The sequence below is a fragment of the Ambystoma mexicanum genome, chromosome 3q, assembly GCF_040938575.1.
Source record: "Ambystoma mexicanum isolate Mex_15411 chromosome 3q, UKY_AmexF1_1, whole genome shotgun sequence".
NCBI lineage: Eukaryota > Metazoa > Chordata > Amphibia > Caudata > Ambystomatidae > Ambystoma > Ambystoma mexicanum.
In genome coordinates, this window is record NC_090926.1 from 531,630,817 (window position 1) to 531,656,006 (window position 25,190).

Consider the following 25,190-nt stretch of genomic DNA (forward strand, 5'->3'; position numbering starts at 1 on the left):
GCACTTTACTTTCTGTATTGATAGACGTTGGACAAGTGTCTGTGTGTTTACCTTAAAGTCTTTATCCACGGTGTCCCAGATCCATCACTCCCAGACAACTGTCAGTATTGTCTCCACTAGGGGACCCTGATACTTTGGAGTTTAAAATCCCTAGAGGGGTGGAAGAACAGATCTGTCGATAATCAAGGATGTACCAGCGCCTTGGTATAAAGTGCTATATAAATAAATAAATAAATAAATCAATAATAATATCTTCCGTACAAATATCTAGTACTTGCCTATTTAATCAGAATTGTGCAAGGGTACACCAAGACATGTATTAATGGAGAAGCAGATTTAGAGTGTCCAAGGCAATGCGAAGGACCCTACCCAACACCCCAGGCAATAACTATGCGCAAGGCCTTCTCCCAGCTGTCAATATATCTATTTTCATCTATATCAGAGCTGCAGTTAGAGAATAAAGAAACCCAATGGAGGTCAAGCCCCCAAAAGAGATGCAGAGGGATGAAGGTGTGTACGGAAGAGAACCTCCAGCATGTACAAAGACATCCATGTAGATCCTTCGATGTTCCTCTGACACAGATCGATCAGTGGATGCATGAATAGCCAACACCCTATGGATCTTCCTGGTAGTGATTGATTGAACAGGAGTCTGCCAAATTGTTTTGTAGCAGGTTTACATAAGGTAATGACTGGTGGTTGCCTGTTACCTCAGCTGGCCTCTTCAAGACAGCCCTGCAGAATACAACATGAATCTCAAAAGGTTGTCTTCGGTTGCAATGCACATTTCCCAATAGGCATAATGTCCTCCTTATTTGGAGATGCTGGCCACTTTCTTCACTTTCCACTGGAGCTTGGCTAATCAGACAGAGTTTGAGAAGTCTTCTCTATTTCTGTTCCTGGCAGTGGAAGTGGAACAGACAGACGCCCGGCAGCAAGCTCGGCACAGAGATTAAACGCGTTCCTTATCATTCACCCAAGAGTCTGCTGTACAATGGAAGACAAACGACTATGACAAGGTGACTTACTGCTTGTCACTTTAATTAAGCAGACGGATTTCGGCATTAGAACATTGCGCGACTAAAGTGTATCTGAAGATTTAGCATACAATGAAAACTCCTGTGCCCTGCGGCCTGCTCTAAATGCTGCTCCGGTAAGAGGAGTGCACGTGTAATGGCGACTGATGTGTCCTCAAGCCACAAATATCGTCATATGAATGTAAATGCTATCTGATTGCTTTGATGGCAACTGCCCTGCTGTTAAGTAATCTTACTTACAGAGGGTGCTAGAGAAAAACTAAAGGATCATGAAGTGCAAATGTACACAATCACTTAGATCACAATCACAGCAAATCACATAAAAGCATAGCACTTATTAACTTTTAATGACTTGTTTCCTCTCACTAGCAGGCACCTGCATTTCTCCTAGCTTAGTAATGAAAAGAAGTTCATAAATACATTGTCGCTGTCTATTTTCAGCTACATATTCTACACCTATTGACCAATCCGATTCTCATAGTGGGCCTGTCTTAATGTCCTCTCCGCTTGACTGTTAAAGATGTGGCTTTCAATGACAAGAGGACATTTTGACCTGAATTGAAATGAGTTGTAGGTTCAAGACCTAGGGCCTCATCACGAGTTTGTCTGTAACCCTTAAATCCGGCGGTAGCGCTGTTACCGCCGGATTTAAGGGTCCACCAAATCAGGGCTTTGGCGGATTTCTCCCCAGCTCTGAGCTGGGGGGAAATCCACTGAAAATTCACGCTCATCCGCCGGCGATAAATTGGGCCATTCCCGAATGGGCTCAATGGGGAATGGGGAATTCCAAATCCGCCAAACCCGTGTTCCGGTGCTAATAGCGCCGGTGGCTTTGGCGGTAGGGCAGATAGCACCAGCGCTATTAGCGCTGGCGTTACTGTCCAACTCGTGATGAGGCCCCTAGAGTGGTTGTTCAGTGACCCACATTGGCAAGCAATGTACATAATGTGATTTTCCTTATAAAGGCATACATGAATGTGTGTGTTGCTGTTCTATTCAGCATTAGTTTGGTTATTTGCTTTACTCAGCCATGAGAATCCTTATATTCGACAAAATACCGTGTTTGGTTGCGTGCAGATTCATGGCCAGAAGAGCGTTGCACAGTTAGGACTCAAAAGTTCTAGAGAAAGTCTACAAAGTAAGTTAAAGCCAGCGCGTACATTAACCTCAAGTTGGCTCTCTTGGTTACATTCAAATAATTCTCAACAATTACACCCTTGGGTTAATGATTTCGTCTGTTTGCAATATTCACCACTTATATAGTGTAACTCGCATTCCGTACATACCAAACACTGGTAATCAGTTTAGCATTCTGAATGGACGGCACGATCAAACCAGCTGCAGTTAAAGCGCATGGCTGCAGTGGGTGCCTCAGGAATAGCCAGCCTCTGACTATTGGTAATATGTCCTGCAATGATTGTGATTCCTCTGTTGATGTATTGCTCACTCCTTAAGTGGGTCTCTGACATAATATCCTCTGACCTAATGCTATTAATGCTAATGGCATTACCACCCTCTCCGACATGCCGGATTGGGTGTTATTGTCCGGGACCCCTCATTAAAAGCCCTTGCTATGCTCAGGCCTTTAACTCAGGGCCCAGACCTGATCCGACAGGCCGGATTGGGTGTTAACGCTTAATTATTCCCAGCAGCCACACCCATGCAGGTGCTGATAGGCAGCAGATGTTCCCTTTAGGATTAAAGGTTGCCCAATCAAGTGCTCATCACTGAATTTCATTAGCTCATTCTTGAACAGCACCCTGGCTAGTACAGAAACATGTAGGTTGTAGCTGTGCCTCAGTGAAAGCTTAAGTGATTCACAGAGCTAATAAAGCACACTGTGCCACCGGGCATCCTTTGCGTGTCGTTCCTTCATGCCACCTGATCAGCAGAGCAGGCAATGACACCGGGTGAGGACACTGATTTGGCAGGTATTCATCTGCGATGAATGTGGAGACTCCCAAGTGTGCGTAAGGCTCATCAGATGTACTGCTGTTCAGCATTATCCAACTTGCATTGTTTAGGTAGTCAGTCAGCCGTTCCATCCCTCACCGCCCATACAATTAGCTTTTGTTACTTGAGTACAGAACCAGAACACCATTGCTGATGCATAGCAGATTAGGCTCAAACACTGTTGTTAATGTAAATCAGTTTCATTATGTTTTATTTATTTTAATAAGTCTTCAGAATAAGCAGCCATTTAAATCAATGGGTTGCTTACTCAAAATAAACCAATAAGTATCACCTATTTCTTCTTTGTGTCTTCTGATATTTCCTGATAGAATTTGTTTTTTATGTAACATTTAACTCCATGTCACCATTGTCTGCATCCAAACTCCTCGAAGTAGTTCAGTGTCACATGATGCTTCAAAATAGGGGTGAACACTATGCATATTTAGCAGTCAGCTGAATAACAAATAGTTGGTCAAGTATTGGGTGAATGCTGCTTAATATATCATGTGTAAAGGCACCTTTTAAAAGCACCTTTTGGAAAATGAAAGCGCTATTTTAAATACGCTCCTATGTGTCATTGATTTCTCTTCATTTTAATCAACATGGTATCTGTATGTAAAGCATAAAAGCCAGAAAAGAACGGATTCACCCAACTGCTTGGAACACATTGTATGGAAGGATGTTGCACATGCAAAACCAGCGCTACAAAAAGAGCAGACTTCACTAATGCAAAGTGCTAGGTTGTAATGAACACAATGTTTATTGAGATTTCAATTGCAATTTTGATTCACATTATTTTCCAAGTTGCAAGATAGTTTAAGTCATGCCTCGTAATTTGCACCCAAGGCTAGTCATTGGAGGTCATAACAAGTTTGCTGGTCCGGGAACTATGGTACCGGTAAGCTTGCTGGTACCGTAGTTTCTGGACCGGCAAATTACGAGTTCTGCTTGCGGGTGCCATTAAGGCTGCCAGGTCTGACCTGGCGGCCGTACCAGCACCCGCGAGCAGAGCATGTCGGATGCACCGGCACTATTCTAAATGGTGCCGGTGCATCCGACCAACCCATTCCCATTCAGCCGTATAGGGGCTCAATGGGAATGGGGAGCATTCCTTTCTGGTGCCCGCAAATGGGTAATTATCGGGTCTGCCCATTCGAGGGCGTCGGAAAAAATTGCAAGGCAGCCTGCTGGATTTACCAGCAAGTCTACCGCCAAACTTGTAATAAGGCCTATTTTCTAGTTATTATTAACTATTGGCAAGTAAGAAATTGTGTTCTATGTGCATGTGAAGAACTCAAGGGAGAGCATGACTTTTGTGCTTGCCTGACAGCTTGTAATGAAGTTTTTGCTCCTGCACTAGGTGGAAAGTGAGTTTTAAACCATTCTTGTAAAAATATATAAATGGTTTCTGTTCACTCGTGCAAAACACTAGTGAAGTGAATGTGAGAGATGAGGCAGTCCATCTCTCAAGTATGTTCCCGCTCATCGGACAAAAAAGAGAAATTACTCTCCAAGAGAGGAAAGGGTAATGTGATGAATCTAGGAATGTCGCCACTATTTGCCCTGGGTGATTCTCTCCCCATATGGCCATGGAAGGACAGACACTAACTGATCCAGGCCCTGAGTGTGGCTGCTCGAAGAGGGACCATGTGGGGGGGAGGGAGCAATCCTAATGGGACTAAAGTGGGCTCGCTAGATGGCATGCAGTATTCCTGCCAGTCAAAAGACTTTAAACCAGGTCCCTTTAACCCTAAGAACAAACCCTCCACTAATAGACTCATACATTGTACCACTCTTACCATGCCCCTAAAAGTACTTAGACTAGGAAGAATAAGAGTCACCTCAATGAAGATCACTTTCTCAGTACTGTGACGAGGGAGAGGAATGGAGAAATTATAATTGCTTCTAATGGGAACCACTGTCAGCAGTCTAGTCTTTCCCCAAATCCTATTAGCCTGAGCCAATAGAAAAACAATGAAAGACTCAGGAAGTGTGAGAGAAGCCCTCCCTGGGCATGCCATTTGGAAGGAGTGAAGCCAGTCCAGAGAAGCCAGAAGAGGGAAGACCAGGACGCTTACTTGGAGGCAGTGAATCCCTGACAGAGGCAAGTGGGAGAGACTGGCCTAGCTAAAGAGAAGGTGCTGCCCAGCAGTCCAGAAGAGCTGGGGTTCACCATCTGCTAAACCTGCACAGACCCCAAGACAGACTGGTCCAGCAGACAGAGATATAGCAGCCAGTTGTGGAGGGAAGATGCAACTCAGAGTCTCATAAGGCTGGCAGGAGATCTCATTCCCTTACGCACCTTGGGTGAGGCACATTAGATTCTAGAAAGAGATGGAGATAGCCAGCCAGCTGAGGAGGAAAGCTGGAGCTCCAGTCTACGGAGATCACTAGACTTTCAGGAGAGCTCATTCCCTTACCGAGCTGGGCTAAGGCCGTTAGAGTCTATGTAGAGAAGGAGAGGAAGATAGCCAGCCAGCTGAAGAGGAAAGCTGGGTCTCTCAGTCTACTGAGTTCACTAGACCGGAAGGAGAGTGTGTTTCCTAACCATAAAAAGGTGAGGCCCATTAGAGTCTACGGAGAAAAGGAGAGAGAAAAGCAAGGAGGCGTTGCTGGCGGTTTACCACAAGCAAAGGAAACACTGCAGGAATCGTGCATCCAGGCGAGAGTCACGGTGGCTAGACTGCGCTTAGCCGGATGAGCACCAAGCCAATTCTATGAATCAGACAGTGAAGAGGTGATGCCAAAAGCATCCGGTAAACCCAGGGGAAGTGAACAGGTTACTGGGTAGCTGGTGCACCAATGCCAACACTTAAAAATAGAACAAAAGGAAAGAAATGCACAGGAGGGGGAACTCATAACTGGTGAGAAATGCAAGGTACGTGATGGGGAAGGCTAGGACAGTCAAAGGCCAAGGGAAGAAAATATTGCATGCAGCATTTGGAACATTTGTCAAGACAAGTGTCGGTTAGTGAACCCAGCCTATCAAACATCAGGTGAAGACAAATGTGTTTGTTGTATAAACTGTTAAAGGGAAAAACTATTTATGAGCTATCATGATGTGACTCAAGTTAAAATCATGTCTCAGAAACCTTGAGCTATGGTTGTGAACTATTAACAGAAGACGTTAAAGGCAAACAATAACATTGTGAACTGTGAACAAAAGTGTATAAAGAGAAGGAAAGGTCCTTGGGGAGAAAAGTGCCTTGGAAACTGGAAGTAAAGAGACCCCTTGGGGAAAGTAGCAAGATCCTTAAGCTACGTGAACAATCTAAGGGGAGAGAGGAAGTCCTCTTGGAAACTTGGTGATTATTTTACAACTGCCGGTTAAATGCAAAGAACTTAGGGAAGGAGATTCTTCCTAGAACTGTGAACATGTGTCCATGACGAAAAACCTTTTGTTGGATTTCGAACTCATATGCTGAACTTTGACCATTTTTGAATACTTGAAGAAGACTAGGAACGTTACCTGTTGCACCTTAGAGTTCATTTTGTTGAAGTGTGAGGGCCAGAATAGAACTTTGGACACAGGACAGTTCTGCATTTGGAAATGTAGACTTTGACAAACCCTTACTTTTACTTTTTGATAGAGAAACACTGTTCTTTATTAAAATCTTTAGCTAAAACATAAACCCCTTGTGTCCGTTCTCTTTTCAGACTCCTCACAGTAATGACACATAGGAAAGCCTGACATTTAATAATCGCATAGAAAAAAGCCAACAGCTTATCTGAGGCTTTATTAATTAGGCTTTGAATATGTAAGCAATCAAACAAATATGTGCAGTTCAATTTAAAACAATACTTAGTCATTTTTATAATGTACTCTTAACAGCATGACACATTCATTAACTGTGCATAAAATATTTGTATTGATGCAAATTCAGGGGGCTAGAGAAGATGTGTGGTGAAGTAGGGTGAGTGCTGTGTCTGAATAATAATAATAAACTATGTGCCCAGAAAATATTGATGCATAACCTTAGACAGCAATGAAACATCTGTTATCAATACATGAATATTTGCATCAGGTAGGTTTTTTGACACCAACACTACATATATAAATCATGCACGTTTCAACCATTTCACATATTATTTTGTGGGTCTGCATCAAGAAGCACCATTATTCCTGAATGTGTTGACATAGAGTTCTAATATTGATGTAACTTTCACCACAATCACGCCGATAAATGCTATGTGTAATGTGGTTTGTAATCAACAACATTAGGTTCCTAGAATTTAAGAACACATGTTCAGATTGTGATTTAATACAACACAATATCGACATTCAGCTTGACTTCAGATTTGGCTAAACATGGCCTCAATTTTTCATATTACTTCAGGCATATTAGATTAATCACTGATATAAATCAATGTGTGTATTTCTGAAATGTCTATAATGACATTAAACAACAAATGATTATCGCTTTACTTGTAATAAGTTGCTTGTCACATACTTAAACCATGTATCACATAAATGCAATGGCTTCCTAGCATCCTCTTATTGTATAAACCTGTAACACATGCAATGTGCTGTTTGCATTCAAATGTAATCTCTACATGTGTTCAAGCTTGCCATGTTTTAATCCCTGTCTGCTTACTTGTTCTTGCTTAAACTAAATGTGTTTGGGAATCTGCACTTCCACCGCTTTTCCACGTGGAATTGTGTGGTTGTTGCACATGGTTTTCATAATCCCAATCTAAGGTCTTCTTTTGCATTTCCATCATAATAGTAATGTGTACGGCATGGTTATGAGTGTGCACAATTGTATTATGTTGCCTCTGCAGCATCTGTACGCAAAATGACTAGAACGTTAGCATTGCATGTTATTTTGGATTTAAGTGTGAGCAATTAGTCTGTCTTTGTATTTGAAAATGATTTTCACTGACTATCACTAGCATGCATTGTGGCTGCAGCTTCATAAAAGTGATTTACAGTGACTGTGTTGGCAGAGATTGTAGCTGCAGATTTGTTGTAGCGGTTTGCAGTGTCCATACTAGCATAGAGTGTGGCTGCCAGATTGCAGCTTCATGAAAGTAATCTACAGTGACCAGTACTGGAATAGATTGTGGCTGTAGCTTCGTGAAAATGATTAACAGTGATAATATTGTGGCAGCAGCATCTTGAAAATGATTTTGCAATGACCAAACTGGCATTGATAGTAGACACATATTCATGAAAGTGATTTAGAGTGATGATGCTGGCATAGATTATGACTTTTGCTGTATGAACTGGATTTACAGTGACCATCACTGACATAGATTGTGGCCACAGCTTCATGAAAGTGATTTACAGTGGTCATGCTTGCATTATTCATGGGTCCATATGCATTAAAATGACTAACATTGGAAATGATGACACATGTTGAGGACACAGGCATGATGGAAACATTGTAAAATGCTCTTAAGTACTGTTGATGGAATGGTATTTACTGGAGTGCTTTCATGTGTTAAACAAGAGAACCAATTGTAACTTGGATGGATTTTTAACCACTTTTTTTAAATAACTGATTATGTAAATTTCATCTCATCAATGCATTATTTGAAAGCTTTTCTTTAGGGAACAACACTGTGACCCCCTCCCCCTACATTAGATTAGCAAGGTTGCCCTCACTACCCTCAATCACTCGAACTATTTATATATTGGTAATGCTTTTCCTCTAAATATAGTCACCTGTCAACATTGACTGTGAATCTTTAGTTTTTATTCTTTGTTATTGTGCTTTGTACATTACACTGAACTTTTACACATTTAAAACATACACACATACACATTTGCATTAATACTAAACTCCAATAAAATAAAACAATAAATTGCAATACACAGTAGAAATGCTGAGTTTCCATTATTACAATTCATCAAGCAATTTAAAACACTATCATTACTTTGCTGTCATCCCATTCTAATGATCTCTGCTGTAAGAAACACCTAATTTCAAGAACTTGTTCTATCACAAACCTCCTGGGAGCTAACTACACTTCTTACCACAAAGAATTTACTTAAATATTGTCTTCTCATATCCTTTAGGGCATTACAATCCACGGGTACGTTTCTCAAGCTTTCAATCGAACCCAAGGCTTTGCAAAATTGGCATAGAATGATGTCACCCCTTCTTCTCTTCTCAGGTATTGATAGGATTTCCCCTATTGGAAGGTGATTTAGTTGAAAGCATAAGAATGGTGTCCTTATTCTAGCACAGGGGAATTGTTTGAGGTAGTTTGGGAGAGATCCTAATGGCTTATCTATAAAGGAGTGAGTGGAAAAGAACTTACAAGACCTTACACTTGTTATTGTCTTAATCCAGTCTGTTTCTTTAGTACATTTTGTTACAGCTTCTGGGTTCATAGTAAGGTCACTTCACGGTTCCCCACTTATTCTGAGGATCCTATCTGTATACATTGCTCACTCCTTTAAGCAAAAGGACCCTTTCATACCTAAATCTCTGGCTATGTATTCATATAAAGTATTTTCTTCTGGAGAGAAGATTTAAGACAATAATTAGTTTACAATGACAGTCCCCCACAGGAGTTTCCTGTCCCCTGTGGCACCAAATACTTCACATAAAATGTCATGCACAGCAACAGCTGATAGATAAGGGTGCCAGGGAGCAGGTACCCTCCCCTCACATTTCTATGCTAGGTGCTAATGTAAGGTTTGATTTAACAAAATGTACTCATCTCTTTCACCTAGAGCAGCACAAGGCACTCCCCTGCAGGATTATGATCATAATGTGCATTGTGTATGTGTGGTGACCCAGGCCAGGTCAGGAGTTGGTGGTGCAAAATGTGTTTATTAATTCCCAGAATGCTCGGACAAATTATCCAGCTCCTACAGTGTAACAATCAGATTGAATACTGGCTCCTTAGGGCTCTCCTGACTTGGCTAGCGTGAACTTGCAATGAATTAAATATATAACAGCCAAACATTGCCTAAACATCAAGAAAAATGATCACCTTACCTACTAATTTGACCTCAAATCACTCATTGCTAAAGGTACAAAGAACAATATCCGGAATCCTATGCACAATGTGTAAGGTTTTCCCAGTTAAATCTTTGGCTTAGGTTTAACAGTTGGTCACAATATAGTCAATTTTCTCAGAAAACAGGAAAGTCACTTATTGAACTGAGTGAAATTAGCTTCCCACACCACACGTTGATGAGCCAGGAATGTGACGCAGGCAGAGAGAACTCATGTTTTGGCTTCAAACATTTAGTAAAATAATAAAGTGGTTGAAAAATGCCTTCATATCCCTAAACTAAGAGGTATTACCCTACCTCAACAAAATGTAAGAGTCTGTCCTTTGTCAGGATGTCCAAATCAAACATGTTCTGTGTCCAAAAGTCCTATCCTGGCCCTCACACTCTAAAGTAGCTCTAAGGTGCTACAGGTAATGTTTTTGGTCCTGAAGGTGCACAAATGTTCAAATTCAAAAGAAAGACATAACAAAAGTTCCCAGAGGATAGTGTTCACAGTTCCAGGGAATGGCTCCCTTCCCTGGGTTTCTCTTCACCAATACAACAGATCAACAAAACCGTCAATGTTCTTTATAGCCCAAGAGGCTACCTCCTTCCTATTGCTGTTATACGCCACTCCTAAGGAAATGTCTCCCTTCCCCAGGTTTCTCTTCATCAATACAAAATCCTAGGGGTATGAATCTTCCTTTGGATTTGTTGGTCAACAAAGCAACTTGTATGGAAAACAACTTGGATGCAAAACAACTTGGAAGCAGGTTCCAGCCTTGCAGGATACCTTGTATACTCCCCTCCTGCCAGGTTATCCTCCATTTTAAATGAAATCTGCCTCACAACTTGCTTTTGCCTGGTGTAGTTACTGCCAGGTCTTTCTCATGTGGTTACTTTGCACACTTTTAAACTGGATTTTACCTGGTACACATTCCTGCCAGGACTTTCTCATACAGTTCACTTTACACACTTTGCTTTGCCTGGTATACTCTCATGCCAAGGCTTTCTCATATAGTTCACATTACACTTTGCAAACTTGACTTTTGTTGCTGTTTCTTTTTACATATTGGGTTTCAAAATACCTCTGATTTACTTCAATGTCTCTTATCTGTACTTGATAGTGTAGCTGAAACACCCTGGTGTCCAAGCTTCCCTTCTCAGGACTCACTGGCTTCTTGTGGCATTCTCCGGTCCTCTTGCGGTAAATGTGGAGCAGTGCTCCAGCACCCGGACTCCACTTCACGGGTTCATCGGTTTAGCCGTGCAACTTCTGTGTCCTTCACAGCTCCCGCTCTGCTGCTGAGTCCTTCTCTTGCTTGGACGCAGTTGGAACTGCTTCTTGGTTCCCATGGCTGCCAGGGAGACTTCTCTTCTCTTCTTTCTATGGTCTCAGCATGGTAAACCCACTCCAGCAGTTCTTCTTCTTCCACAATATTCCCGTGCCTCCATGCTCCATGGTCACCTCTGTGGCTTGGCAGTCCCTCGGTCAGCACCGAGAGGATGAAACTTCTCCCACCAGTGTCTCCTTCCTCCATGCTGGTCGGGGGTTTTAAATGACCCGGAACCTATCTTACGCTTGAGACCGCTAGAATGCATTCTGGGCTTCCCGGCTTCACTGATCCTCATTGATCACTATATAGCCCTCAAGTAAAACCTGTGATTTGCTACAGGGTTTTACACCATCAAAGATCACCCTTATTTAAAGAAGCCTTCAACAAATGGGATGTATTCTTGAGAGGTCCTGCTCAATGTCTTGGCAGTACCCAACTGGTGCCTCAAATTCATGAACAGATGGCCAAACTCAGTTGTTAGAGTCCAGGTCATTGTCTCTCTGAAAATAGGTACACCCTTCCCTGATCCCAGTCACATATCCAATTCAAGGACTACCACTACCCTGTAAAACAAACTGTGTCCATCTCTTGAAACTTCCTGAACTGTAATGTCACACATGAAGATGATATGGGCTCATTAAAGCCCTTGAGGTTTTATTAACACTAATACCTCATCAATTATAACTGATGTGATTTTAGAAATACTCTATCACTGTGAAGTGGGTACAATTTGACTGCCATGCATGATAAACACAATACATAAATACTGCTTTTCAAATCACTAAAACATGTTTTTTTTCTGAAAATTAGTATTAACATATTTGAGAAAACCTATCAAATGATATAGTCAGTCAGAAGAATGAGAGCTAGAGTTCAGCTTCATCATGTGTGAATTGTGCAACGCATTAAAAATGTGCAGGGGTATCTATGCAAATCATGCATGAACAATCACCCTTAAAACTCCTGAGCAGACGACCATGAGTGAAATGTTTTTCCCTGCACTTAACAAAGGGCACACCAACATTATAGGTAGGGTTACTCTTTCATTGAATAAACATAAAGGAATATGTCGTTCCCTGGTTTGTACATCATCATATCCTTTTGAGGAATTAACTCCATTGTGTGTGTAAACAGTATTTTCATTGCATGTCCTTCGCCACTCTTCAACACTCACATTTTTTCTGTTATGCTGTGTTATTTTATTAGGATTTGTTCCACGGACGATTGTCATTTGCATGGTCACCTGGCGGTCTGGTGGGTCTGGAAAAGTGCGCATGGGTTTGGTTAGTTGAGAGGAGAGGAAGAGGCAAGATTGCAATGCGTTTGTGTTAATGTTGCAGATCGGAGGTACCCTGAGTGCTGCGTGCTTGCAAGCATTCTAGGGGAGGAATGTAAAAGGCATCAAATGCTTGGTGTCCAGAGTCGTGGGCATGGCTAGGCCAGGGGCTGAGAATTGTGGTTGTAGTTAAAGGTGTACGTGTGTGATCTTCAGCATTTGGGGAGAGGGTATTTTATTATATGCAAGAATCTAATTTTGTAATTTTAACCATTTCATTGCCCACTTGTTAAGGAAGTTGCAAATTTCATTGCTCATTTTTTGACATTGCGTCTTGTGATGTTCCATATTCGGATAATGCTGGCTTTGTGTATGCACATTTCACTTGTTCATCTGGCCTGTTTTTTTTTTCTTCTCCTATTGTATTATTTTCTGGTTGGTTTTCTCTAAATTGTGATGATGTGCCGATGAAGATTTAAGCGCCTAAGAAACATGGAAACATAAATCTGCTGGTTTGCCTATGTTTCTTGTCTAAAGTGTGTCTATACGGTTTTGAAAAAGTTTTTTAAAAAATAACTATCTGGCTTCATAGTTGTCTACTGCCAAACATTTTTAAAACTCTTTGGTGTCTGGCCGAACACTGAATATGCAGTTTGTTACGCAACTAAATATTATTCACTTTGACGTCTGATCCTTGCATCCATTTTGCAAATGTATCTTCCGTCAGAGAGACAGGGTTTTTTGCAGGTAAACAGAAATCCTTTATCATCAAGATCAATTTGTGTCTTTGTTAAAACAGCGCAATCACTTTCTTACGGTGACCGCGTGCCCATGTACATCTACTTTTTTTTTTTTTACATCCAAATACCAATGCTACAAATCTATTTCTATTGTAAGGAGCACATTTGTTCTTTTCTACAATGGTTATATCCAAGACAACACGTATTTTACATTTTCAACCCCCGTTGAAGTAAAGAGAGTAATTATACATCGATGATTACAGTTTGGTTGAAAAACGCTGCGGGAGGCCTGCATTCTCAAGAATTGATCTAGAGAAACAGAGGCTCTCAGCGTTTACGCTTATTCCCAGCATTCACTCACATCAGCAGCATTCACTCAGAAATTGCTGGTAAATTCGTGCTCATTTTCTCTACCACAATGTTATTATGTTTTTGAAGTGATTTACATTTTTTGCAACAAACAAGATCATTAAGATATCATTGTTCTTTTATGACAACTGTGGAACCGCTTGAAATCGGTGCTTTCACATGGGGATCTTCTGAACTTTGCTTGGATCATGATTTTCATTTCAGGAACAAGCATGTTTACTTCTAGGCATGGGGTATGTATTTCAGGCCAACTCTGTACACTGCAACTTTCTAGAGCCAACTTTCCAAAATCTTGCCTGTTCCTGTTGACTTGTAAAAGACGGGTCAAACATCAGCCGCCTTGGTCCAAAATTGGTAGGAAAGGTTGTGTCCAAGGCAGAGTTGCTTGTCAGTAGGTTTTAAGGCAGGAAGGACTTTATGGTGGCAATTTGTGAATTTGGTATCCCTTTTTCCCAGGCAAAAATGCTTGTAATATACTGCTAGCCTTGTTGCTGTCATTTTGAAAAGCTGGTTAGGTGCTGGCTAGCTTTACTTGCTGTGAAGTCGGGTATGATCAATATTATAAGGAAGAGACAATGAGCATTTGCTCAGTGATGTAAGCATGACCACAAAAGTCGGTATGTTTGGTTGAATTCATTCTAGTCCAGATGCAGCCATGACTCTCAAGCACAATTCTGATCCTTCAACTAGATGGATATCGCTACAATGGGGAGAAGGTATCACAACTGTTATCATCAGCACTATTTCAGCCACCACAAGAAAATGAAGAAACTTGCATGACTAACAAACTTCTTTTCTGTAATGAGATTTTACTTCATTGCACGCAATATTCAGTTCCTTCAGCTTAGCGATCCCCTAGTCCACTACCCATGCAAACCCAAGATCTTCTGGCAATATAGCCATTGAGAGCACAGTGAGAATTGATTCAGAAAGTAGACCTGCAGAGGTAAGGTTGAAAGAGAACGACATGCATGAGGTTCATCCTATTTACTCAGGCATAAAGGGAATGGAAGCAAGGCCAATAGTAAAACATGTGTTGTCATACCTACAAATCCCTGCACAAAGGCAAACAGTCTCCATTGATGTGACAGGTGACAACGTGATTTCTTTTGAGCTATATGAATGTTGCCGCCAATCAGCCTAGCCAACGCAGCATTCAGGTTATGTCATAGTCTGTCTTCTACCTTCACTAGCCACTCCCCACGCCATTTCCCCTTCCTCCCAGAACATGTTATCTTTGATCCATCGCCCTCTTTTCCTGGTCATATTTCTCGACTTACTCTTACTTGTGGTTTTCAAATATTTCTTATCCGTAAAATCCATCTTTTACTCATTAATGTGCTCTTCACCTACCCTTACACTCGCACTTGTTGCCACTCTCTTCTCATCTCACTTCCTCCCTGACCACTTTCAAGCTTCCTATCCTCCTTTCACCACATGATCCCCTGCTTTGAGTATAGCATTTGCATATTCATATTTCTTCTAGTGTTTAAAAGATGTTTGTACAGAACATTGGCAAAAATCTATAAAAATGAAAAGACAATTAGGTATGTTGTTAATGAACTTAAATCCACTGTAAAACAATGACATTCATGTATCTCTTGCTAAGGTGCAAGAAAGGTACAGTAGTGTAACCTTGCCACACCACTCTATTCCTAGGCCTCAACCAAAGCCCTAGGCTTAAAGAGACTTTCTCTCACAAGTGACAGGGTGTTGCAGATTCAGTTAGAGTGCAGGAATTTGATTCTCTGTGGTTGATTTCAAAATGTGGCACAAAAAGTCACACCGCCTTCCTGCCCATTGAGCTCTAGATTGGGATGACCTGCGTTTTTCACTTTGGACAACAAGTAACCATTATTTTGGCCCAATTAGTGTTCATGGGTTGTAAGAGTTTCACTAAATGTGGAGGCCCAAACCAACTCTCTATATTGTTTTTTCAATACACCAAATCAGTATTGTTCAAAGACTCCAAAGTTACAGGGCTATTTTATGAGCCCAGTTAGATTACCATAATCCCCTCTATGCAGGTGCCACTCAATCAGGGATTTGCTCTCTTTACCTGCTACAAAATAACACTGCCCATACCATCAAGAACTTGCCAAGACACCCGCACTAATCTCTAACTCTTCGAGCGATCCACTGGCTCGAATCTCTGTCAAGCTTTTGACAAGTTTGCACAAAGCCTTATATGGTACTGCTCGCCTCTACCTAAAAGAGCAACAAAAATGGTATGTATCTCAAAACTCATAGAGCCCCATATAAGTACACTTTGATCATCACCCACTAGCCAGGATCCAGAATCTATGGAAGATCAGAACTATCAAAGCTTCTAAACTATGGAAGACACTTCACCTGAACTACGTCATGTATATGATCAGATCCTTTTCCTTAAATGCATTTAAACTCACCTGTTCTGACTTAGCCTCGCCCATATCTGCTGAAATACTTTGCTGGGGACAGTGCCTCACCTCCAGACTCGACCAACCACCAACCCCCTGTAAGGGTCATGCACAGTTTGGATATGATACGAACCTTACCATGGACAGTATCAAGTGTACCAGGTTGTATTGGGGCAAGTGTACCAGGTTGTAAATTGGGGGGGGGAAGCAAGCAGGACAATGTGCATGAAGAGTAAAGGGCTATGATTACCACTTACGTTCACATTTTCAGACATGAATATCCTATCTGGGTTACAAAAGTTATCTAATTATGGGAAAACATGTTATCATTCAAACTACCAGTGTGTTTTGCAGGCTGCAATCAGAGTCGGACTATGGCACAACATTGTCTTGGGCACCAATGAAAAAGTGGCCCACAGTTGCAAATGGCAATTCATTCCTTTTGTGACAGAAAGAGTAGCACCCAACGGGGGAGGTTTTGGATAAAATGCACATTTTGAAGAATATTTATTCAGTAACATTGGTCACAACTACTATTCGCATGGTGAAGTAACTCATCAAACTGACCCACATGAGCCAAAGAAGTGGCCCACTTTGAACAAAAAAACGGACCGACACCAGCATTTTCCGTTTTTGGTTCGGGCATTGCCCTATTGCCCTATAACCCAATCCGAGCCTGGCCGCAGAACGCATTGTCAGTGTCATTTAGCACAGAGCATGGAATAGTGGGATGAGTAAAAAAACAGAATTTACTGAAAGTAATCTCTAAGTAACGATGAAGCACATGGATCAGGGTCGACTTTTCACGGCACACGTGACTTTCTTGCCATCACTCAACAGTCGTTCTGCCGGTCTTGTCTTACTCGCATGGTTCCCACCATTTCACCATCCTCTAGTCCCCCTGCCGGTCTTGCTTTCTCTCCTTTATTTTCATGTTTTCTATGCATCCTCAGCAGGGCTCCTCCAGTGGCGGTGTATTTCCATGGTGGTTGTTCAAGCGGGGGAAGTCTGGGTCCCCTATTAATGAGAGTGCTCTTTCTTGGTGGATACCTCGGTGAACATCTGCTTTTTATTAAGTGTTCACAGAGGTGACAGGCCTATGAGCTCCATGTATGTCTATCATTTCTGCTCGCCCTTCTCCCTGCCTCTTCGACACACACTGCACTCCATTTCCACAGATGTGGCCACGGTACCAATATCATTGAAGCAATTTTTTCTCCAGGGTAAGATGGAGGTATTTTGTTGTGAAAAATAGTTTTATTTCTACATTGAAGAATATAGGTTTAGTGTTTGCCTGAATTCCTTCTGAAAAATGTACTGTGAAATGCACTTTTTCGACATGAGGAGGGCTTGGTCTCCTTAGATTCGCTTGATTCCTTTTTCACATATATGCGGTGGGAGAATTTCTGGGGAAATCAAAAGGCAACATCCATGCATCAAATTCCTAATCGTCCAACCACCTGCATTCAGAGAGCCTACTGATTACTTCTTATTGAGCTCTCTCCAGGTACTTGGCTTGATAGCTCAGCAAGTCAAGAGCGTGCATTAGATATCCATGTGCCCCTAGAGCCATAGATCTGAAACCCTGCAGGGTTGACTTTTCGTTTCTGTAGCTGAAACATTGAGCACCATTGAGTTTGTTAATAATGTCAACTATTATTGCAACGTAGTTCCACTCGCTTAAAGCATAAAGACTTTCTATATAGAACTGTTATAGTATTGTTAAATGATATGTTTTAGTTGGATCGCCAAGGAGCATAGCTCTTTCATGTGCCACCTGGCTTTCACACACCAGATCGGTCCCATCTGTGAGTAAGGGGCCTGCTTTTGCGCCAACCTGGTCACAAATCTGTCATTTATGTATTGCTCAAGCACTCTTTCAATCTGCCCCCATGCCACTGCTGTGTGTTAATGATTTTAACATTGCTTCTTTCGTATCCTGACTGTTGGTTGGAAATAGAACGCTGTAGGCACCGGGGTCAAGTCGCATTCAGTGTGCCCATGCCCAGTCCTAGGGATAAGCCATGCAACAAGTTTTCACAAAAACCACTGACTATCTGAATAGCTCTGGAGTGAATTTCAATATGTTTTGTGTGGATATAATGAGTACATAGAATGGATTTGGGTTTTGAGGTCCAGACCTGGACGCTGCTGTTATTTCACCAATCCTTGTTAGGATACAGTCAAGAAGGGGATTGTGAATAAGCACTATCTTGTGATTCCACAGGTATAGGTGAAGAGCCATAACATGTTGCTGTCAGAGTGTGCCACTCTTGTTCTTAGGTCAGATCTGTGCTGATATCAGTTCTTATAAACTGTACATTTACAATTTAATACACTGACAATGGATCAAGATGTGTTCAAGACCCAAGAACCATTTTAAACGTAACTTTGGTTTGGATTTTGCACAAGGTAGATGGAAATAAATAAAAGTGAGTGAAGCAATCCACCTCAATTCCCAAGATATCATCCTGCAGGGTTGGCTCGTCACAGGGCCAGGCTCTGGTACACAGTCACTAACCGTTCTCTCGCCTGAGAGATAGATGTGCAGAGTCTTCGTTCATTGGCAATTTGTGGGGTTCCCAAATAGTTCTCAGTCTTCAATATTCATTGTGGGATTCTGAGCCCTTCTTCTCTCTCATGAGTGGTTCTCAATCATTACACAGTGCAGGTCTATGGCATTGCTGAACCCTTCTTGTCTCAATGTCCATATCTGGCTTTTGGGGTCCTTGAACCCCTCCTCTTAGTTGTGTGCTCTGGATGATTTCTTGTTCTCCCTCTATTCCTCTTTGTCTTTCCAACAGGTCTCCAGGCACTTTTGGAAGGTGACCATCTGCTGACAGGCAAAGGTGCAGAGAAGAGTCCCTCAACTCACCATATGTAATTCCAAACAGTCTCCTCCAACTCCTTTGATGTTCTGCCAGTGTTCTTGCCCATTCCAGTGACATCCTATGGTGTTACGTAAATCTCCAGATCTTCCCCCCACCCTGTGGCTCTCTTCCACCAACCTTCTCTCTGTTTCCAAACACGTCCTTCTGTTGTTCACTTCCACCAACCTCATGACTTATTCCAACATCCTCCTTCTTTCATTCTTTTCTGACAACCTCATCTCTCTTTCTAGACTCCTTTATATGTTTCCTCTTCCACCAACCTCCTCCCTTTTTCCATCTTCCTCACTCTGATGTTCTCTTCCACCAACCTCATCTCTATATCCGAACTCCCACTTCTGATGCTCCCCTCCACCAACCCACTATCTCTTCACAGCCTTCTCTCTTTCTGGTGTTCTCGTCCATCAACCTCCAATATTCTGACCACCTCCTTTGACCCCTTTGGTCTCTAATCCCCTAACCGCTTTCTTTTGTCCTCCTCACCCGGCCCCTCCTCTAGGCTCCGACTTATCCTCCAACCTCATCTGTATGCTTTTTTTGGTCACCAATCTCCTCTCAAATTCTTACTACAGCTCTGCGTGCAAACCCGCTCCTCCAAACTCCTAGATGAAATGACTGGGAACCTGAGTTTATATAGCGAGGTGGTTCATGCTCCTAGACTGCACATGTGTCTCCAAATTAATTAACCACATCTGTGATTGGTTCCCAGTTATGAATATTCTCCTGGGCTCTTCTGACTAAAAGGGGCCCAGAGCAAGCCTTCATTAGACCCCGTCGGCCATCTTGGATTCCAGTGTCTAGCTAGTTTCAAGGGCTAAATAGGGAGGTTGAGTTCAAAAGAAATTACTTGTTTTTATAATGTGCTTCCGGCCAAACTACAACCTCTAAGCACAGCATTGAATATCAAACCCATGCTGCTTGGTGCTGTAATGTTTCCAAGATGAGCGTGTTGCCCCTGAGCTATCCTCTCGGGCCAAGCTTGTTTCTTTCCCAAGTAGTGTTTTGGTGTTTTTTAACAGCCTGATCAGGCTAGAATCTAACAGGAAACCCATCCTCATCAGACCCACAACTCAGCAACCTTCGGCCTTGAATCCCTTGTTTGGTAATTGTATTCTAGTGGTTAAACTCTACCGGGTGTTCACAAACCTGTTCGGGGTTGCAGGTTGGCACATCTCTCTGGGACATTTGGCTGTTAGTCCAAGAACCTGCTCTGTGATGCAGGGTGTGTTGGACATCTATTCCAAATTTAGCAACACGTCCATCGTTCTACAATGTTAAAGCCTGAACCATATGCAAAGTCAGGTGTTGATTTTCCTCCCTGTGCACTTTGGGACGGAACACTGTGAGTATTAAGATCCCACTTCTGTTAATGGTATTTAGTTGATGTGAGGTTTCATGGTGCCTGGCTCTTCAATGGGACCCCAGGAAAGAGTAGCAGGGAATCCTTCACATGCTGCCCCTCATATAAAGGAAATATGAGTGCCTCTGGTATTGTATATGCTGTCTACAATTCCTAAAGGTTCAACTGCATCACCCTAATATCTGTCCTGCCTCTGCTCACATTGTTATCTAATTGAGCTTAATGTATACCCTCTGGTCATGGCAGATTACACATTTTACATTTCATACCTGTAAAGTGTGTCAGGGAATTCAAAGGATACGACTGTTACTCTTACATTTGAAACCACAACAACACACTTTTTATGAATTTCGCAAGCTGTGTCCACGCCATAATCAGGATTCAGAAGGCTTGCACATGCACTCGTTCCAACAATAAACAACACAGAAACCTGATGCTTGCTGAAAGAGATAACGATGGGCAGTATTGTATGGCAGCATTCAAAATGGCTGCCACCTCCCCAAATGTTATCGAGAAATATAGAGGAAAAGTCATATGTGCATGTTTGGGCTTCGCTATATATATATATATGTATATATTTATTGAAAAAACGTTATTCCATTGCTTCCTCTTGTGATTGTGTATCACTGGAGGCGCAGCGTGGATTCTCTGGATATTTTGATGTGCATGTTTTTCACTATCGTGGACCTCTCGTTCGTTGTCTGGGTCAGTGTCTCTTTTGCTTATCTTCTTCCTTTCTTTTAACCAGATGGATGCCCTGATTTGTGCAATGGCAATGGGAGATGCGCACTCGGTCAGAACAGCTGGCAGTGTATCTGCCAGACCGGCTGGAGAGGGTCCGGATGCAATGTTGCCATGGAAACCTCCTGCGCTGATAACAAGGATAACGAGGGAGGTGAGCAAAAGTCTTCCAATTCCCAGTCCCCAAAGAACAGAGCCTTATATATGCTCTTTGGATATGAGTCATTTTACCACAGACCAACCACTCTGATACTTAAGGGGAATGCTGATGGGGAGGGAAGCAGAGGTGTACGAACCACTACAGAAGTCAGGCTGTTAAACCGCAGTGCATCACATGAAAAGTGAGAATGCTGTCAGTGCAAGCCACAGTAGATCTGGAATCAATAAGCATCATTCATGCTGATATCTATGTGTACCCTGTCAATGTCCAGTTTGCTGCTCCTTGCCTTTGCCTATATCGCTTGCTGGCATGTGTAACATTGTATAACGTCGTCTGTGGTGCTTCTTACAATACATTGACCATGGGCAATATTTAAGGATCTTGATTTTATTGATGATGTATTTGCTTGCCCCCAAATACAAAGCATTGCATTGCAAAGGTATAGTTCGTGCATTGCAAAGGTATAGTTCGAGCTCAGTTTGTTGAGGTTGGATGTGTTGCCTAGTATTAGGAGCTCAGTCTTCATCATTTAAGCAGGTGGATTGGTGGTGGATTGAAGCATGCTTTGATCATTATGCATTTGTTAAGTTGCAAGGAAACTGAATCATCTACTACTTCAGCCACTATAGAGAGGGCGGTAAGGGCTTATAAATATTTAGGTCATCTGCATCAGTAGGGTTTTTTTTTCAGTTGAATGGAGTACTATCCAGTTTTAAGGTTTTTGTGCGCTGTATAAATGTCAAAATAAAATAAATGAAAAAAAGTGTGTTGGGTAATTCTCGATGTTATATGGAAAAATTGGTACGCCCAAGGGCTATGTTCTGGGTAGTTGCCAGGGAGTCTGCTATGAAATGTGCCAGGATGCTAGAATGACTATTGGACATTGTTTTTTGGAGGCCCTTTTGCAAGATAGAAGTCAACCGGATGGGTTTGCTGGGAATAGTGTGCATACTGGTCTGATAGAAGGATGCTTAATGTGTAAAGTCCACTACATTTTCAGATTATTTCAAGTTATTACACCAATATATGGCTAGAATTGGGTGGGAAGAGACTGTGTCAGTGAGAAGAAAGAGGTTTGAATTCATATGCCTCTTTCTCTAAAATGTAGGTGCTTGTGGCCGACCTCTGTGAAGTTGTTTCATTGATTTAATCATGTATGGGTGACTGGACCACGTCGCAACAAGCACGCTGATTACGTTTCAATCATTTTATGCAGTTTTTAAGAGGCCCTTTCTATTTCTCTTGCCAATGTTGCCACTGTTGTTTCACAGTCACGTTTCTTCTACCCATGTTAGTCATCATACGGCATGAGGTGGAACACAAGGGAAGTGGTTAGCTAGGCTTGACTTATGAATTTTCTCCGGCCGAAGAGCCATATTAGCTGCTACCCAGCCACCTATCCTCTGCCTACTTTATATTTGCAGATTTGTTCATCTCCTTTGTTCAGCGGCATAGCACATGGCCTGTGCTCCTACAGCTCTTGGCCCGATCGGCGTGTGATTCAGTCCTCCAGTTCTTTACGTTTGGCAGTAGGGAGCACGTATTCAGGATCCCTTGCACGGCAGATCAGTACATCATATTTGGATTGTGGCGCTAGTCGTCTCCTTTGTTCAGCGGCATAGCACATGGCCTGTGCTCCTGGTGCTCTTGGCCCGATCAGTGTGTGATTCAATTCTCCGGTTCTTCAAGTTTGGCAGTAGGGAGCATGTATTCAGGATCCCTTGCACGGCAGATCAGCACATCATATTTGGATTGTGGGGCTAGTCATCTCCTTTGTTCAGCGGCATAACATGTGGCCTGTGCTCCTACTGCTCTTGGCCCGATCGGCGTGTGATTCAGTCCTCCAGTTCTTTACGTTTGGCAGTAGGGAGCATGTATGCAGGATACCTTGTACGGCAGATCAGTACATCATATTTGGATTGTGGCGCTAGTCATCGGTTCGCAATCTTTCAGATGTAATGTCCTCCTCACATTCCCTTTTCCATTCTTAACAATGCAGACAGGAACCCCACAGGGGACATCCTAGAGCTAGTGGACCTTCTAGCAGCTCCTTAGAGCCAAGGCATGTACAAGATGAGCTTTCCAGCTGGCAAAGCCACAATGCATGACAGCAATCTCCACGCTAGAGGCCACTTTGTATCTCATTAGAAATGTGGGAGCCACACGATAGAGCACACTTGACAGACAATCCAGCTTCTAGCGCCCTTTGGGCCTTTTTCGTGAATCCGACCCTTCTAAACCATTATCTGCATCACGAGTCGTGGCGGGCGAACACCCTGTTGCGCCCTGTCATAGCGCAACTTCTGGAAATCAATAAGACAAGCTGCAGGAGGTGTCTTTCTCAGCGAGATGTCATCTTCTATTCACTTTAAAGTGCCCGTCCAAAGAACCCAAAACCTGCATGAATGTGTTTCCAGTTGCTTGAGATAAACAATAATGAAAAAGGATTTTAGTTTGCAAAACTAAATGCACAAATACTAATTGAAAACAAGGGTTTCAGATTTGGCTTTACACATCCCCAAATAACCTGAAACACCATTGATCATCTGCATCAACAAACTGCCTTTTCCCTGCGGTCGGTGATGATATTTTGAGGCTATTAAAGAGCTCTCGCTTTTTAGTAGCATCAGTGGATGAGCTCCGGAGAAGAACTGTAATTCGTGAAGCTGCCACTGAACGTCTCTCGTTTTACTTGTTTGTTGAGGCATGATTGAATACAGTGGGCTCTGGCATGAGAAAGGTTAACTGCTGCAACCCACCACCATCGCCAATGAAAACGCAAACCTGTCCTTCTTCGTTTTCATAGCGATGTTGCATCCATCACAAGTTCATTTACCATGACATCCTAAATCAAGGATGCTCTGAAAATCAATCAACATTTGTTGAGAAACATTTCAAATCAAATTCTACTTCTACCATTGGTGAGAAAAAATAGCGAGTCAGCTGTCCTCATGACATACGGGTGCTGTCACCGCCACATAGTTCCACACCAAAATTAGAATTGCTGGCCTGGTTGTCCTCCGAGGTCTGGGGATACAGTTGCCATAAGTGCCCAGCCGAATTCTTTCGGGTCTCTTTTAGGGGGTTCAAGATGGGGATGAGTACAGGTCCACAGAGATCTGTGAATTCCCAATCAAGATATCGGAATGATTTGCAATCAGTCTTTAGTAGTCCTTCTGAATGTTCACCGCGAGGTATGTCTTCATCTAAGCTTTAGTAAAAGAGATTTTGCCTAGCGTCATCCTACTGCGCAATCATTCAACTCAACATATCTCGCAACCCCAGAAAACATAAAGGAAACCATCCGTCTATGACACTTGCCATCATTGATAACACAATCATTAGTATTCATCTGCTGTAGGCAAATATGTATCTTGTTGATTTAGGAGTAAAGGTCACTGTCAATGCAATGTTTATCATTTTATTGAATCCAAAATGCCGAATGATGTGTCTATCCTTTCGGGATTCAAGGAAGGTGGCACTCAGAGCACTAAGCTGTTGGCGGGCATCACGGAGAGCCACTGTACCAATTTCAGTCGGCCAACAGGCTGTTCATATATGGGGTAAACTATTTGTATCTAAGCTCTGGTTGGCTTCATGCCTGGGTACAGTTCTTAAGGTTTCAATGAAAGTAGGTCATTGGGTCACCGCTGTGCATCGTTTCTGGTCTTGCAAGACAACCATGTTGTGTTCAGTGTGCTTGATCCTCGGATGTAACTGTGGACCTTGCATATTGTGCTCAAGTTTATCAGTGCTATGTGGTTCAAATCCGTAGCTCCTCGCGCAGAGAAGTTTTGCTTTTGTCCTCAGTGATTGATTTCTAGGCCTTCATGGATTGTGAAGGGCAGATTATTCTCACAACAATTACTTTTTTTATGGATGACTTATAAATGGCCCAAGAGCTTTTTTTTAAAGTAAGGTTGTGTACCGATTGTGTTAGCGGGCTGAGCACAAAGCTTCCTCTTCAGAAGAGATGCG

At 42.4% G+C, this 25,190-nt stretch overlaps 1 protein-coding gene across 7 annotated transcripts in view; it reads left to right on the forward strand.

Moving 5' to 3' along the window:
- TENM2 (teneurin transmembrane protein 2) overlaps positions 1-25,190 on the forward strand; it is a 3,863,575-nt gene that overhangs the window by 3,555,475 nt on the left and 282,910 nt on the right. For all 7 annotated transcript variants that reach the window (XM_069654289.1, XM_069654288.1, XM_069654292.1 and 4 more), the window contains one exon: positions 21,060-21,206. In XM_069654289.1, the coding sequence (XP_069510390.1) occupies positions 21,060-21,206 (147 nt within the window). The remainder of the gene's footprint in view (positions 1-21,059; positions 21,207-25,190) is intronic.